The 17,345-nt window shown below is 43.7% G+C and overlaps 1 protein-coding gene and 1 long non-coding RNA gene across 4 annotated transcripts in view; one reads left to right on the forward strand and one right to left on the reverse strand.

Moving 5' to 3' along the window:
- The window catches only part of LOC141986238 (uncharacterized), a 152,953-nt gene extending 137,868 nt beyond the window's left edge, over positions 1-15,085 (forward strand). Inside the window, exon 3 of the long non-coding RNA XR_012639236.1 lies at positions 14,993-15,085. This is a non-coding gene — a long non-coding RNA (uncharacterized LOC141986238). The remainder of the gene's footprint in view (positions 1-14,992) is intronic.
- Positions 8,308-16,156, reverse strand: NKX6-1 (NK6 homeobox 1). Of its 3 annotated transcripts, none has more exons than XR_012639233.1 (4): positions 15,595-16,156; positions 13,931-14,103; positions 10,387-10,989; positions 8,308-8,352 (listed from the first exon to the last, which is right to left on the reverse strand). XR_012639233.1 is itself a non-coding variant. In XM_074950521.1 (3 exons), the coding sequence occupies exons 1-3, from the start codon at positions 16,154-16,156 to the stop codon at positions 10,738-10,740; spliced, it is 987 nt and encodes a 328-aa protein (XP_074806622.1). In that variant the 3' UTR covers positions 10,009-10,737. The 3 variants fall into 3 exon arrangements, 1 of the variants encoding a protein (XP_074806622.1); XR_012639234.1 differs by lacking the exon at positions 8,308-8,352 and adding an exon at positions 10,020-10,148; XM_074950521.1 differs by lacking the exon at positions 8,308-8,352 and having other exon boundaries at positions 10,009-10,989.
- Between the last annotated feature and the right edge of the window lie 1,189 nt (positions 16,157-17,345).

Consider the following 17,345-nt stretch of genomic DNA (forward strand, 5'->3'; position numbering starts at 1 on the left):
CTTGCCATGAGTGGTCTGCCCCTTCCGGTTGAAATCAACCACTCTAGACTTTACAGGTATGCGCTGGTGGGGGGGTGAGAGGTGGGGGAGGGGGCATCGCCACAATTTGTGTGTCAGACAGATCGTGTCTAAAATCGTGGATTTTCTGTGAAAAGGCTCCGCTCCTGCATTCCTTGAAATCATGGAGAACTTGGGGCTCGAAACGAATGCAGATTCGAGTCCCATATTGGGTCAGTTCTCTTTTGTGAATGCCTCTGCCCAGAAGGAATACTGTGTCCCATCCTCACTAATTGGAGTTATACCCTCCCTTGTAGTTCCTTTGGTGTCTGTATCATAACTATGTAAAAGGTCCGAGTAAGGCACTCAGTCAATAAAACGCCATCTGCGGAATAATATTTTGCTCATTTTTAAAACGTCTCTTTCTAGGATTTGCCCATAAAACTATTTATTCTGCAGCAGCCCCCCTTTCAAAGCGAACAGTCATCCTGGGGAGAGTACTATTGCAACTGTGCGATTTGGAGGATAATAGAGAACAATACAGGCATGGTATAAAAACGTTATTCACATTGGTGTCAACATTATTTACAGGGCTGGCTGCGTGCAGAGAACAGAGCTTGGATTTTATAGACAGCCTTCCAATGTGTGACAGCTTCACCTTATCTACCCAGAAAGGGACCGAATAAGGATTTAATTAAAGTGAGCGTTATTTATTATTTCCAGCAAAGCCACCCGCGATCCGATCTGAAGAGCGATCGCTTTATTTTTTGACAGCTGTTCACTTTCTCTCCTGGATTTCTAATGTAAACGTTCCCTATCCAGGGGCGGGGATTCCCAGAGAGCGTTTTCCCGATTGCCCAAGGTGAGCAGACATGCTAGATAGTATTGCAGTGCTGCATGTCAGGATAGGCTGTCAGGTTGCCAGGTTCAATATACCAGAGTTTGGGAATGAAAGTAAATTCGGTATGGGAGATGCTGGAGCCTGCTGCTGACGTACGGCAGTATTAGAGAGAGAGTATTAAAAATGAAATTGAAAGTTGAGGCTGTTAAAATCACAAGTGGTAGATCATATTGACCTCAGTGCAGGAGGTAGGAAAGTGTGGGGCGGTGGGGGTCGCTTTTGTTAAGAGGGTAATATGACACCGTTACACATCACTCCAGCCTCCACTCCTTCCACCTAGAGTGGCTACAGCAGGACTCAATGTAATAATAATGGAGTGGCTGGTCATCTCTCCCATTTTTTGTCAGGGAGGAAATGCATTCGGTGTCAGGCAGCCTGTTGGAATTCCGCTAACGGGTCTTGGCAGCTGGCTAGTTGAGAGAGGAAATTGAGCCACTATTAATTGGCTCATATCTTTGATGAGGCACAATTATCTTCCCAGTTGGGGAGGGGTGAAAAAAGCGATCTTTGAATTGTTCTTGCAGATTGTTAAAAGAGGACGTTGGGTTGTAAAGTTAGGAGCTATAGATAGAGATAGATAGATATATATATCTATATAGATATATATATCTATCTATCTCTATCTTAAGGAAATGCCCTCCGCCCTTCAGAAATACATCCTTGGAATAGTCAAGCATATTTGAAGACCAAAAATTTAACACACCTCCCTTTTTTTCTTTTTTGAATGGACTTGCTGGGTATTAGGAATGGAAAGCCTGCATTGTTAAGTAGAGATATTCACGAGAGTGAATCCTTCATTTTTCTCCATTTTTTCCAAAAAGAGCCCCCCAAATGAAATTCGAGTTGAGGGGGGTCAAGGAAATCCCTCTAAGTCTTTCCAGTGCTCACTATGTATTGCATTATACTTATAATTAAAAGCTGGGCGCGTGCGGGAATGATGTGTATTAGTTCGAATAGCAATTGAAGATTGTATTTGAAATGGACTGTTTTGTGGGCTGAAAAAATCTGTATACCTTGCCTTCCGTGTCACCCAGAGAAAACCGCGGCCATTAAGGTTTCGCAGGGAGCTATTTTTTAATTTTTCTCTTACAAAACACGGAATTTTAGAGATAAGGAAAGAGAACTTCGTTTCTTTTTTTGTTTGCTTGCTTCTTCTCACTTATTTTCCATGTGCCTGCTCCTGCTAACTCAACTGCAAAAAGCAAAACAAAACAAAAAACCTGGCTTCAATGGAAGCAGGATCGAACATTATGGGGATGCATTGTATACATCTACTATTTAGCTCATTGGTTTGAGCATTATTGGCCTGCTAAACCCAGGGTTGTGAGTTCAATCCTTGAGGGGGCCATTTAGGGATCGGGCCAAAAATTGGGGGTTGGTCCTGCTTTGAGCAGGGGTTGAACTAGATGACCTCCTGAGGTCCCTTCCAACCCTGATATTCTATGATTCTATGAATTCTCTTCCGCATACAGAGGGGGCCCATCTACTAGACTAGAGGGCAAAAATGAGACGCAAATCAAGTAATGGGGCTTTTTATCCCACCATTAACAGGAGGCTGTACATCCAGAATTACTTTGGAAATGTAATATGCCCACTCCCAGTGACGTCAGTGGGATCAGCAACTGGCCTGTAATTGCTGTTCACACCCTTTGATTCATTTCCAAAAATTGCACGAACAATAGTTTCGTCCCAGGGAATGTTATTCGGCAGCTCCTGGTTTCCCCTCTTCCTGTAGTACCGTCTTTTCGTGCATTTATTCTCCACTACCCCCAGGAATCGATTAGGCCTGGGAGGTTTAGGTGCTGCCGCCATATTTCCCTACGGAAAACCCATCCTCGGGAAGCTGTCCCAGAGCAGAGACGCACCCCGATCCTTATAGCTTTGTAACTGTATGTTTATTTCTCCTCCTCGGCTCTGTCAGGACACGGAAGGAGTTTGCTGATCACAGCAGCAACAGCGAAACATGAGGACCCTTGTGCCCACTGACCTCAATTAGCATATAATGAACATGCTCCTGAAGGCGCTAAGCAACCCGGGCCTTCGTTCCAAATCGATACCCAGCTGTCTTGACTTCTGGGCCGCGGTTCTTCCTAGGGGCGCTCGCACGTCAATGACAAACAGCGCCCTCTGCTGGTAGCCCCATCCCCTGGAGAGGAAAACAAGCTTCAGCACATTTCCCCGCTACTCATAGGAAGCGAGGGGAAGTTGAAGTTGTTGCTCTTTGAATAGCCACACATTGCAGCAGATCCTAGCGTTTCTGGTTAAACAGTCTGCTTGGACACAAGTTGATACCTTTTGGGATAGCCATTCCTTGTTTCCTAGAAACTCTACGGTCTGTTCCAATCTATCCAAAGAGCAACAACTCCTGTGACCGAGCAGGGTATTCCAGTGAACCTTGCATTTCCCAAAGAGTAACTTTTCTTTCGCTGCGCACCACACAAGGGCTCGTTTGCACTGCGCCACTATTTTTACTATGAAAAGACAACCCATCTTTCCAGGCTCTCAGCAGGCTGTGCATCCCCATTGGCAATAATGTGAACTTGGCACCGTGCAGGTCAGGAATAGAGTTTCTTTGGATGACAGGATGAACTGTCCAGAACAAAACATTCGTATGGCGCTTACTCCAGTAATCAATACATATTCTCATGGCTGCTCAATTAAAAATGACCTGTTGGCCAGTACAACATAGAATCTAGCACAGGAGATATAATATGAAGGACGTAAAATATAACTATAAAGTGCTATTTGGGTCTTACTCCACGAAGCTTTCGCCATTATTTTGCAAATCCGGGAGGCACTGTCAGATTTTTCTCTTTGTTTGCGCTGTTTAAGTGTAAGAAAATGAGCCACCTCGTTTTCCCTTTAGCCATAGTCTCATCCTCCAAAACATAAGAACGGCCCTACTGGGTCAGACCAATCGTCCTTCTTGCCCATCATCCTGTCTTCCGACAGTGGCCAATGGCAGGTGCCCCAAGAGGGAATGAACAGAACGGGTAATCATCAAGTGATGGTAAACAGAGGTTAGGGACACTTCAGAGCATGGTTTTTATCCCATCCCACAATGCCACCCGGACACTTATTAGATAAAGATTGTGATTCGTGTCACCTTCACTTTAATCAAGTAGCTTGTTATTTTATTAACTCCAACAGAGAATGACCTGATCAGTTACGTTGCCCAAATTTAGGGCCAGATTCTGATAACCCATTACTCGGGATGAGTAACACTACTCCAGGTGTAAGCCCATAGAAATCAATGAGACTACTCCTGGAGTAAAGTGCTATTCAAGTTGAGTAAGAGTATCAAATTCTGCCCCTTGGTCTCCAGTGATCCCAAAGCTCCTTTGAGATCAGTGGTCTTCTGTATCTCTTTATGCCATGAAAAACCATGAGCTAAGATTCCGTAGGCTTTATTTACCCACCAAGGCCCTGCCCATGGGCCTACCAGGAAGGAACCCCTGGTCTGTAGTTGACTGTAAAGTTTTACTTCACCCCAGATGTAAACGTTAGGTCCTTCAACCCTGCTCTGTGCCTATGTTTTTAGGGAACCAAGGGCTACATTTTCCCCATCCTGTGCTGTTAAGGACTGCTACCATATGAACGGTGGCAATCAAATTCCTAATCTAAACCATTGTTGTATGTGCACCAGGTCCTGAAAATGTCAGGTCCATATAACTATCCTATACCACCCATCTTACAGAAGGTGACCCTGGCAAGGAAGGCATCTAACCCATCGCACAATTTAGCATGGGGGGACAACGTCTTTCCCACACTAACTCTGCTCATGGGGCAAAGACTAGGACACAAGTCCGTTTCTACGTACAGTAATCTTGCCTAGCCAAACACCAATCAACCACCGAGCTAGACAGACTTGATCTGGACAGCAATGCAGAAGGAATGGGGAAAAGTGACCTGGTAGAACAGAGCTTGGAGGACCAGATACAACGCAGCCCCGATCCATTGCCCTTCTCACTCTGGCCAGCTAATGTCCAGAGATCTGCCAGTCCTGGGGCAAATTCTGGTGCCTCTTGACTGGCTGGTCTGAAGATGGGAAGTCTCATGTATTGAATGGGACCAGGCCACTCCCCTTGGAGTGCGAATCAGTCTAGTAGTTGTGATGGATCCTGAACATTGAGAGCCACCTTCCATAGATGCCATTGACTCGAGTTGGACTAGAATTTGTCCTCATTATTACGTGGGTGCTATGATGAAGTCAATACCAAATAACTCCTGAGCGCTGAATGTGTCTCAGCCTCTGATTTTCCGTTTTCATTTCTTTCCCCTAGCCTCCCCCTTGGCACGTTAGCTCCATATAAATATGTATGTTGTCTCCACTGGTGGCAACTACCTCGCACTGGGCTGAGTCCCAAGGCAGCACGGTCACGAAAATGGGGAGCATCTGTCCAGCCTGGCACAGCTTACAGAGTCGTTTAGACGGAGAGAGATCAAAGCAGAGACCGCTCAGGGGCAAACCTTTTCACCGTGCAGTGTCTTTGCGTGTATGAGATGGGTCAGCTACGTCCAAGCCCCTACAAGAACGGAGCGCTAGATGCCCAGAGCGGGGAAAGCACGGTTTTCTCTTTTTGAATTCGCCAGATCACTGGGACGTTTGCTCTTAGCTGTCAGTTCCCATCATAACACGTTTGGGGTTGACAAACAACGTGCCAAGAAGGGGATGCTTGTATTTGCCACTGAAAACTTACCCAGGTCAGAGGCAGCTGGTTTCACACCTAACGCAAAATGGAACAGACAAGGCCAAAACCTGATCCGTTGTCTGTTCACTCCAGCAGCCCCGTGAAATCGGGGAAACCCAGTCAAGCGAGCGGAGTTTGGCCCACAATTTGAATTATGAGCCCTGATTTGCATGTACTCAGGCAGACGTTCCATTGAGTTCAGTGTGAGCTTTGCCTGAAACAAGAATGCAGGATTGGGCCCCCTCACATGGGAATATTTATTTAACATATATGTTGTTCTAATTTATAATTTATAACTTTTACAGCTATAGGAACAGAGACATACTTATATAAGTTATACAGATGCATGCTATAGTTTGTTCTATTCTGACAAATATTTTATGACCAAAGAGTAAAATAATGACTTTACGAAACTACCTTTTCTAATAGACTCTCCAATATATTTCTGAAATAATCTCCATTGTTGCAGATAGCCCTGTATGTTGAATAATAATATTTGCGTTTGTCAGTTCTTAGATCCCGGGGTATATTTCATATTGCTGAGAAAGGTAGCCAGATTACAAACCCATTTTAGGATTTTAACACTAATGATCAGTTTTTTTCCTGCAGTTTTCCTTATTATCAGTGAGGGGCCTGAGAGCAGACAGATACCCAGGATATACTATGCAACACCTGTGTCTTCTGCGGAAGATTGAGTATTATATGTAAAAGAAAGGGATTTTTTGTTCGGCTCAGAATATTATCGGTGGGTTATGGTTGTTTGATCAAAATAATACTGATTTCTTCTAGTTCAAAGATTAATTGGAAATTAAGGCATGGGGTTTCCGTTGCGACTTCTCTGGCTGATCTGTAAAATGGTCGTGTTAAAAAGCATGATGGATCCCATCAAATCCTCATGTTAAATAGTGAGAAGTTTATCTCGCAGTATCTTACTCGTCTGCTCTCAGGAGGATACAAATGTCAAAGAATAAGGCAGGGTAAATACTGAAATAACAGACTCTATTTCCCTCCCTCAGAAAAACACACAAGATAGAGAAGCTGGGTTTACATCAAAGGTCGCATTAAAAAAAAAAAGTTGTCTGTAGACAAAGCTGTTGAGATTAGCCTGAAATAGGGAGTATAGATGAAATCTGCTATTTATCTCGGTTATTATTATACAGCGCTATTGTCAATGATTAACAAAAGAGTTACTGTCTCTTTAAACTGCCGAGTGCGAGAGTTCCCAAGTGGAATTTCACTCCTTTAGTGTTTGCGATGATGACAAACTCAATGGACAGGGAGATGTTGATCTCCCCTAAATTGACACTGTTTTAATGTACTCATCTACATAGGATTTCGGATGAACAGTTAGACACTATTACACAACGCTACTTGTCAGGAGCACTGTGCGAGAGGGCCATATTAACACCCGTTATTTCATTATTTATGTAAGTGTTACTTGGGCTGATTGTAATACAATAAATAGATATCCATATAACGCCCAGGTAAAATGTCAAGGAAAGTGAGAAGAGTGGGAAAACAAATGGCAACCGACATATTCATCTGCTCTCAATGGTTGGTGCCTCAATATACCATGAGAGGGGGAGGGAAATATATCTAAACAGGCACATCGTGACCTCTGTCAATCTCTAAAGGAGCTTTCCTCAAACCTCAAATTTTACTGGCTTTAAATTAGCTTAAATTAAACTCTACTTAAATTGAGACTATTCACATGAGTTGAACCAGCAGGACCTTTCCCCACTGGTGGACAGCGCAAAGACACACTGGCACGTCGTGGAGGTGTTTGGTTTAAGCACGATTCTAGCTTATTTAATTAAGCAACATTCTAACTTGGTGGTTCGATTGCTCTCTTCTGTATGGCAAAGCGAGCGTCTATGCTCTGTTTTCCTGAGATCTATTCAGTGCCGATCACAGATTTTAAAATTTCAGCAGGTGAACTTTAAACCTTATAAAAACCAGTGACATTTATCCCTAGTTGTTAGCTAGGATATTTGTAACAATGATCGTGACATTATTTATTAGCTTTCTTCATAAAAGTCCTCTACTCGATGTGAAGGATGTTTTGCATCCCGCTCTAATCTCCATTTTGTTTTCAAAGCCTTAACCACAAAGAAAAAAGTGAGATCATATGAATAAACTGTTCTTTTCACAAATACCCTAGACAAAACCAAACTAACCAAGCGATCAGAGTTGGGCTTTTTACCCTATAATTCTAGTTTTATAGTGCCAACTGCAACTGATGGCCAGCTGGGTCTCTGTGTAGAAGTAAATTAACTGGAAAGCCAAAGTCAGTGCTGCAGTCAACTGGAAAAAAAAAAAAAAAAAAGAAAGAAACCAGTACAACATGGCCCGCTGTATACAAACCATTGCTCAGTGACACACACAGTGCGGTATCAAGAGGTGTACAAAAGGAGTGTTTTTGTGTGATACAGAATTTTTGCTCAGGACATATAGAATTAAAACTGCTCTAGCTTTTGAGGGAAAATGGAATCGCCTTGGAAAATAGAATCGCATATTTACAAAATAAAATAAAATGAATCCTGGTCTGGGATTGAATAAACACTTTAAAGCAGAAGCAGTTATCTGAGAAAGAAGTTGATTTATTGAAGCTACTCAAGACTGAGTAAAATGAACAGAATTTAAGACATTTGTGTGGGCATGTAAAAAAGGCAGCGCGAGTTTTGAAATGGTCACACATTTTTCTCTTCCAGATCTGTTGGCTCGGTGTTGTGGTATCACTGAACAAGGGACTTGCATCCAGTCCTAAGAGAGAGTCATATTTGCAACTGTAAAAAATGATCGATACGTTGACAACGGTGAATGGGTTGGTTGTTTGTTTTTTAAATCACCTTGTTTTAAGAATAACTGCAAAACTGGAAGCATTTTGACTTGATGCCCTGTAAACAGCTTAACGTCTCAGAGTCAGGTTTTGTATACGTTATAAAGATTTTAGGAAGAAGTGAAAATCTGAAGAGAATGGCAGGTTTATGCTGCAGATCGTGAACCTGCAATTTTGAAATATTCTGCTTTATCAAAGGAAATATAGGCTCCAAAGTCACCTTTTGGAAGAGCAGAGTGGAATTTAGATGCTATACCGTGGAACCTTATACGCTGGTAAAAGCTGTGCTGGGGAAACATTGAGAGAAATAAATGCACCTTATCGTTTATATTTGTAAAAACGTACCGTACATAAATTCCTCTGGACCCGATCCTAAACGCCCTACTCAGACAAAACATCTACTCAATATACAGAGTCAGGCCCTCTAGAGTTTAAGTGAAGATGTTGCTTCAGGAAAGTGTTGTTTCCCTGCTTTTGTTTAAAAATCAAATACCTCATATAACCGGACACAATATTTTTCTAAACTGCAGAATAACTGATTACTTTGCTCAACTCTCAGCGTTTATGTTTGCTTAAGTTCAGCCATAAAAGAAATAACAATAGTTATCCACTGTTTAGATATGGAAATGATCATAGCTAAACAACGCGTTTCGATTTAAAACAGTTGTTTCTATATTGGGTCTAATCATTTACTTTAGACCCCTAGCTAGACTCTTATTAATCGCTTCCTTCCTGGAAAATAGTATCTTTCCCATAATAATGTTAACATGTCATCCCTGATAATGGCTTGTGTTGCTTGCTGCTTAAAAAGTTAATACACCCTATATTGGCCTGAGATTAACCTATCTCGGATATATATGGAAATTACGACTTCCTGAATTCTCCAGAGAGGTTCTACAAAAGGAAAAGAGCTCTCATGAAAAAAATACACACCAGGAATAGCAACTTTATATTTTCCAAATAAACGATCGCTTATTTTATTTGTATTACTCTTGAATCTTCTGGAGGAAGTGATATTTTACATAGTTTTTTTTTTTTTTTAAATGTTCCTGGAAATGAACAAAAGAACCCAAGTTATCTTTTTTCGTACCGTCAGTTTTATTATTTAATCTCTGATGAGATCAGATTATCTGTACCCTTTAGTCGAGGCAACAAACGTCTTTAAATTGGTTTTAATTGATTTATCTTTTTTTTTTTTTTTTTTTTTAACAGAAAGTGCATTACATTTAACTGGTCTTGCAAAGGGCTCTTCTCTTTACAAACCGAATTATTTTAATATAAATTAATTAATAAATGTTAAGATGCTAATATATCATCATTATTAGCTTTAAAAGAAAACAATTTACATTCTATAGTATTCTTTATAATACAAAAGAAAACACACTTTAAATTCAATTACAGCATCTAAATGATTTTTTTATATTTTCGACTGAAAGTGGTTGTAACAATTCCCACCAGCTACTTTTAACACGCATTTTATTGGAAATGGGTTAAATTAAAGGAAACTATTTAAATTTGCCCCACCCCCACCGTCCAAAAATAGTATTTAAAAAAATACTAATAAATAGCATTCAGGGCGGGTGCAATTTCAGAATGGGAGGGGGTGTTCCAGCAAAGACTTCGTCATACTTGGCAAAACATCAGTAGACTGTTTGTTTCAAATCTCTTAATAGATGCCGTTAATGGAGGGCCTCAGTTCAAATTAGAAGGGAATCAAGATCTGCAGGAGAAAGTTCAGAATAAGCAGCGAAGGCGGGGGAAGAGACCACAAACTAATCCCAGCATTTATATTCCACAATTCACTATTCAAAAGAACAGATCTTTTTAAAAAGCCAGACAAGGGGGTGGAGGTGGTGGTGGGTAGGACCCAACCCAACCCTTTCTATTAAAAAAAAAAAAAAGTATTTTACATTTTAAATATTCACAGTAAAGTAACTTCTATAGTCAGTGTGACTCACGATTTATTTACAAAGAGCCTTCAACAGGTTGCTTTAGTCCGCCCAGCAGGAGCTGTGTGGGTGGAAGTAGGTCCCTCCTTTCCCCCTCAGCTGCCCTGGAGTCTGCAAAAGAAGAGGGAGCACTCAGACAGCCCCCCTGCGACCCTACAACAACAGCGCCAGCGGCCAAGGGCCAGGCCAGAGGAGCAGGGGGGCGCTGGGTTTGGATGTTTGTTTACTCGCCGTCTTTTTCTGCCTCTTTCCTCTCCGACAGCTGATAAAGTCTAGAAAAATAGATATGTACAACATCTCAGAAAATAGCAAGTGTCCTCCGAGTCCGCCTGGGCCCCGGCCCCCTCCTCTGAAACCCCTTTAAGAGGAACTCTCGTTCTCAGATGTGTGCAGGAGCAAGCTGCTGCTGCTCGACTTGTGTTTCTTCAGCAGCTGGGTGATTTTCTCGTCGTCCGAGTTAGGGTCCAGAGGCTTGTTGTAGTCATCGTCCTCCTCCTCGTTCTCCGAGGCCCCCTTCAGCCTCTCGGTCTCCGAGTCCTGCTTCTTCTTAGCCGTGGCCATCTCGGCCGCATGCTTCTTCCGCCACTTGGTGCGCCGGTTCTGGAACCAAACCTGCAGGGGCCCAGCCGCAGCGAACAGAGAGAGAGAGAGAGAGAAGGGGGGAATTACTGACCCGGGGCAGGTCAAAGCCAGCAACCACATCTGTACTCTGCTTGTGACCCTCAGCGCCACCGGGAGCCTCAGCACCACCCAGGAGCTGCTGGTAACACCACACAGCCGGCAGGATTCCTACCAGAGCTCTTGTTGTTTCTGCCACCACCAAATTTTTAGCATCCGTAGCACAGCTGTTACCCCCATGGAGGTACCAGTCTCCCCATCACAGAGTTGTGGTGACTAGTCCTACCATCCACTTATTCGTATTCATACCATGCTGATCACCACTAGCGAACAGTGATTAGTATTTGTACCATCGTCACCGTTATTACTACCATCGTGTTATTACCACTGCAGAGGTATTTTACTAGTCAGTACATAGTATTGTTTTCTTATTTCCATACACCTACTAGTGTTCGTCCCAGGTGTATTATTACTAACACAGTTACTTATATTCATTCCATAATTATTGTAAGAGAATGATCATCAGACATACGATATAAGTACTACTGTTGTCGCCTTAGTGTTGGTATCTTAGTTATTACTACGATGAAGTTATTGCTACTATAGAGGGATTAATATCCACACCATAGTTATTACTATTAATCTTACCACAGTGTTATTAGTATCCCTGATATAATAGTTATTACTATGCTATATAATTATTATTGTTATTATACCATAAGGTATTCATAAATAATTATTTTATTACCACAGACACTTAAGTATTCATATAATAGTTATTAACCTAAAATTATAATTATCACCATACAGCTATTACTACTGTTACCATATAATGATTGGTATTTGTGCTATACTTTTATTATTATTATTACTACAGATTAATATTCATACCATATCTGTAATTATTAATCTTAAGTTACCAGTATGCATATCATACTATTATTGGCTCCCATGGTATGCTTAGTATTCATATTGTGGTTATTATCATTATTATTATTATTTATTATCATTCTAAGTTATTGTTATCACCACAGAATTCTTGCCTTTGCTCCTGCAGAGTTATTATTGGTAGTTAAAGAATTTTTCAGGGTCCAGGCATATTTCAGTTGCTTTTTGTTCTGATGAAGGAGCATTTTGTGCGGTTTTGGTTCACTTGCTTTTTATTTTTATTTTATTTTATGGAGTTTCAAAACGAGCCTTGGAGACTTTTAAACCAACCTTTTCATACTAATGGAGGGCAGGAATAATTTTACTCCTCTTAATTTTCTGTTAAGATCTACATTTCTTCTTTTCCTCCTCTCTCCCCTACTATGTTTTTGCCTGTTCAGTTTGTTTAATCAAAACTCAACTAACATGGATCAAACTTGATGGGACACCATTTCCCATGAAAACATATGCGTCTTTATTTAGATGTTGTCTGTAGTCCTAAATGTAATTCAAGTGAAAAGCATGTGTTTCTAATGTTCTAAATTCAAATAGTTAGAGGTAAGGCTAACTGGTCTCAGAAACTTGCTCTGTGCTGCGTCATCAGGTTAAAAATGCAATTTTTTTATTGCTATGGCTTTTAAAGATGAAATTACATTTATACAATACATTAAAAATAGATTAAAAATTTGTTGTAAAAGAAAGGAACAATTTACAGGTTGTTTGGGTTTCTTCCTCTCTAAAATCCAAGTCACGAATCCTATTATGCAAAACATAATTTCAGTGTCGCAGAACGATTCCTATACATGGAATGAAAGCGTTCATTTGAAAGGAAACAAATCTAACTACACTTCCAGTACACTCAGTGACTACACAGTACTTTAATCCTGCTCCTATGTGACAATAAACATTTTACATTGAATAGTTCTCTAATGTCCCCTCTTCTGTTACATATTTTATCTTAGAAAGGGCAGAGTAAGAGGAGGGGGTTGTTATTTTCATTGTACGGGCCGTAACAATTTATTCACAGCCATTTAGACATATTTACAGTGACAAATGAGGGGCTCCAGATAACTCTGAGAGAATGAGAATCCATAAAGAGGCCCCTTAACACAGAAACTGTTACATTTGTTAAAAAGCAGCATAGAGAATTTATCTTTAAATACAATTCCCTGAACAAGAAACACGCAGTAGCCCGCATTAGCATTTTAACTTATCAAAACCGTATCTCTGTGAAATATTTCAGTGTTTAGCTAAAATAAACAGATTCGGGGAGGGAATGTGTAAACCATCCGATCCACTTTATGCTTGCTAGCTCAATTCCTTTCCCATTCAAGACATGATCTCTAAAGTTTGAACCATTGTAAGCACACTGGATCCCAAACATGCACAAATTTGTGTTTTCCCTTAGCCAGGAGAACGATATCCCATTTTAACTATTTGTCGTAATCATGTCAACATCTAATGACCAAACATTGCATGGCTACAGAGTCAGAAAATGTATTGTCCAAGTATTAGCCTTCTAACACAGACTACACTTGTTTGTATTTAAGTATTCAACAATATTACTCCTTACCTCTCCCAATTTTATGGCACAGTAAACATAATATTTTGGGGTAATTTTATAAGCATTCCTAATTTTAAATTATTTTAAAATAAATTACGGTTTTAAAAATTATGCCATATTCTCATAAATAACACTATTAATTATAAACTGCAAATAATTGCCAACCTAAGTGCCTTTTTAAATATACTAAAAGGAGCCATCTATGCAACGGATTTAGTTAGCAATAATATTTTGCAATGGCTTTGTTCTGGCAGTAATGGTGTATGTGCAGAGCATACGTATCCATTTAAGATTAACCTGATTTCAAAGGCATGCGCCTGATTCCTTTTGTTCATCAATATCTTATATCAGGGCTCCTTTGTATATGTATTTTTCACACTCCGCCCAGTCTCAGCAATGTGTGGGCTTGAGTCTCTTATCTAATGTTTGACATGATCATCTCACCTTGACTTGACTCTCTGTCATCCCCAGTGAATAGGCTAGCCTGGCTCTCTCTGGTCCTGCTAAATATTTGGTCTGCTCAAAAGTCTTTTCCAGGGCGAAAATCTGCTGGCCAGAAAAAGTGGGTCTTGTATGTTTTCTCTTTCCGTCTTTATCCAGCAAAATTGAACCTTGATCTGGAAAAGAATGAATGCATAGACAGATATGTTAATCTGTTCATTTGGAAAAGTGCTTAGCTATGAAATTTGCTGTCAAGGGAAAGGGTTTTTTTTCCTATATATGGAGGAACGAATTCCCTATTAAAATGTTGCCAGGTTCAAAGCGATGCATATCTTTTTTTCCTGACGCCCCTTTCTTTAGAGGGTCTAAATTCTGAGCAGGCAAAAATTACTCTCCCACAAAAACGGTAATCGATAAAAGTAGGTTACTATAAAGGGTTCTTCTTGGGGAAAGTTTGTGCATGACCCAAACTCAAAAAAGGGGAAGGGGGAGGAGGAGTTGAATCAGAGATATTTCAACTTAAAAGTCCTTTTAGGAAAAATAAAATGAGAACTGTTTTTGTAAAAACTTCCCATTATTCGTAAGCAATAACTTGACATTTTCAGTGCTTTTCATAGACACATACACACACCCCAGCTCTGAGTGTCTAAATTGCCAACAAGTCAAATAATGCATGTCATATATTTTCATCATTTAACATGTGCTTTCAGGTGTTCAGAGAGTAACTGTTTGTTATTGTAAGGATTCTAGTATGCACAATGATCAAAACGGTTTTAGTAAAGCCAACCCTTTCAAATCTAAGCTTGGAACATCACTGTGCTCAGTGTTACAAAAGTCATCAGTAATAAGAAAACCGTTACAGGAACTTGGAAGTGTCGCAGCATCAAAATAGAGAGAGAAAAGACGAGGCATAAACGTCCCGAGTTTATAAAAGCCTCTCTCTGAACGGGCAGGGGAAGAAGGGTTTGGCCTTTAAAACTTTTATCCCCGAGAAATCTGGGCCACTACAGCTTTTCTTTGCCCTATCAGACACATCTCCTAACTAACCCTTCTAAATTTTTACAGAAGGTGCCTGCAATTAAAGATGGGAGCAAATGCTAACTGGTATACGCCAGAGGGCATTCAGGCAGCATGAAGTAGAAGTAAGTAGAAAGTCAGAGATGGAGCAGGAGAAAAAGTAAAGGCAGCAAAAGCAGCACCGTGCTAACTGTACCGAGCACTGAACCAAAATGCAGCTAACAGGCTGGTGTGGGTGAGTAAAACAAACACCTTGAATCGATTCACCACTGATCATACTACTTCCTACACAAAATCACTGGGGGCAGCATTTCCCCTTCTCACTCCCCCAAATAAAAGTGGGATAGGGGGTCGGGGGGGGGGGTAAAAGGATGCACTGAAGTACAGCAAGCCCTAAATAAGTTCGTTGCCTCTCCCGCTAACCAGCGCCCTGCAGCCCTGGGGCGTGCATGGCAAGCAACCAAAGTCTGAGCAACAGGACTGAGCGGGAGGCAAGGAATAGGGGGAGGAGGGTGACCCAGGCCGTGCTGGAGCTGCCCCCAGGGCAGGATGCCGGGGGCGGGGATGTCACCCGAACAAGTAGGGGCAATTGCCGGTGCTAGGAAAGCAGCCCACCCCCCTCCAGCCACAGCCGGGGCGGCGGTACTCACGGGGGGTGCAGGCGAGGCGCGCGTCTCTCCAGGGCGGACTCTGCATCACCCCGGGCCAGAAGATCGGGGTCCGGCCGGGCAGCTCGGCCAGGGGCTTGGGGTAGCGGCCCACGGCCACGGCGGCGGCGCTGGGGCTGAAGTAGAGCCCGGGGGGCGGCGGCGGGGGGCTGAGGCTGCTGAAGCGGGGCAGGCCGGCCAGGAGGCCGGCGGGGGACGAGGAGGAGCCGGAGGGCGACGCGGAGGCCAGGGCGGCCCCGGCCAGGGGCACGGAGGGCCGGCTCAGGATGTCGTTGATGCCGTGCGGGGTGGCGGCCGAGAGCTGCTGCGGGGGGCTGGCCAGGGCCGGCGGCTTGAGGCCGGCCGGGTTGGGGGAGCCCAGCGGCGGGGACGGGGAGGCCGAGGCGGAGGAGGAGGAGGAGGAGGCCGGCCCGGCGGGCAGCGGGTACGCCGGGTACAGCGGGGTCTTCATCTCGGCCATGCTGTGCAGGGCGGCCAGGGGCGGGCTGCCGAGCAGGAAGGCGCTCTGCCGGGGGCTGCCGTCCATCTGCCCCACCGCCAGCATCGCCGCGCCGCCGGCCGCCGGGGGAGGGCAGCGGGGCGCCCGCGGGGGGGGGTCCGGGAAGGGGCCGCGGGGGGCAGCGTCCGGCGGGGGGGTGCGAGGGGAGAAACGGGGCGGGCTGCTAAGCGGGGGGCTTGTCCCGCTGGGAGGGTGCCGGGGGACAGGGGCGATGTCCCGGCAGAGGGTGCGGGGGCTCCGAAGGCGAGGGCAGGTGCCCTGCGCGGGGGGGCCGAGGAGGAAGGACCCGGTGGCGGTGCAGAGGGAAGGGGGAGCCGCAGAAGGCGGGCCGGGGGGGTCTGTAAATGCGAAGGCGAGGACCTCAAAGAAGCAGCAGCAGCAACTCTTCCAAGTTGCTGTGTGTGTGTCTCTCTCTCTCTCTCTCCAAAGAAATGTTCTCCCGTGGTGCAGGGGGGTTTCACAGTCTCTGTCAGCCCCAAAGTCCTGTCTCAGCCTCCCACACACACACACACACACACACACACGGGAGGGAGGGGGTAACAGAGTCCTCCTAGCCCCACAAAATACTTAAAAAATAAAAATTAAAAGAAAAAAAACACCAAGCGCCAGCTGGTAGAGAATGAAACCAAGCCACAGATCCCCACTCGGTGCCTGTTTGGTTACAGGAGAGCGGTCAGTTCTCTGGAGCCGCCCCAGCAGCCCCCTGTCCCCTCCTCTCACGCTGGTGTCCGGAGGATTGTGCCTTCCTCAGAATAAAACATCAAGTCCGAAGGGGTCTTTTGCTCCTCCACTCCGATCCCTGATCTGGATGCTGCACGCAGGAGAGATCCCCTCCTTTCTCCTGAGACATCAATGCCTTCCCATTGCTTCTCTCCCCCTCCCTCCGGTCCCTGACATCTGGTTGTCAAATACAAGTCGGGGGGCTTCAAGGAGACTCTGGCTCTGGGTTTGCTGTTGCTGCTTCTCTCTTCTCTGTCCCAAGCATCACTTCTGTGACTGTGTCTGGTTTGCGTTCGCGTCTGGATCCTCCTTTATCTCCTTCTCACCTTCCTCTCATCCCCTCCCCTCCCCGGACTCCTTTGGCTTGGTTACTTTGGTGTCCTCCTCCCCTCCCAGCTAAAGTCTCTCTCTCTCTCTCTCTCTATGGCTGGCTCTGACAGTTCAGATGAAGCTCTCAAAGGTAATAAAACATTTTCATCACTCTCTGCCTCCTTTAGCGAAGGGGCAAGCCAAG

The sequence above is a fragment of the Natator depressus genome, chromosome 4 (assembly GCF_965152275.1).
Source record: "Natator depressus isolate rNatDep1 chromosome 4, rNatDep2.hap1, whole genome shotgun sequence".
NCBI classification, from domain to species: domain Eukaryota; kingdom Metazoa; phylum Chordata; order Testudines; family Cheloniidae; genus Natator; species Natator depressus.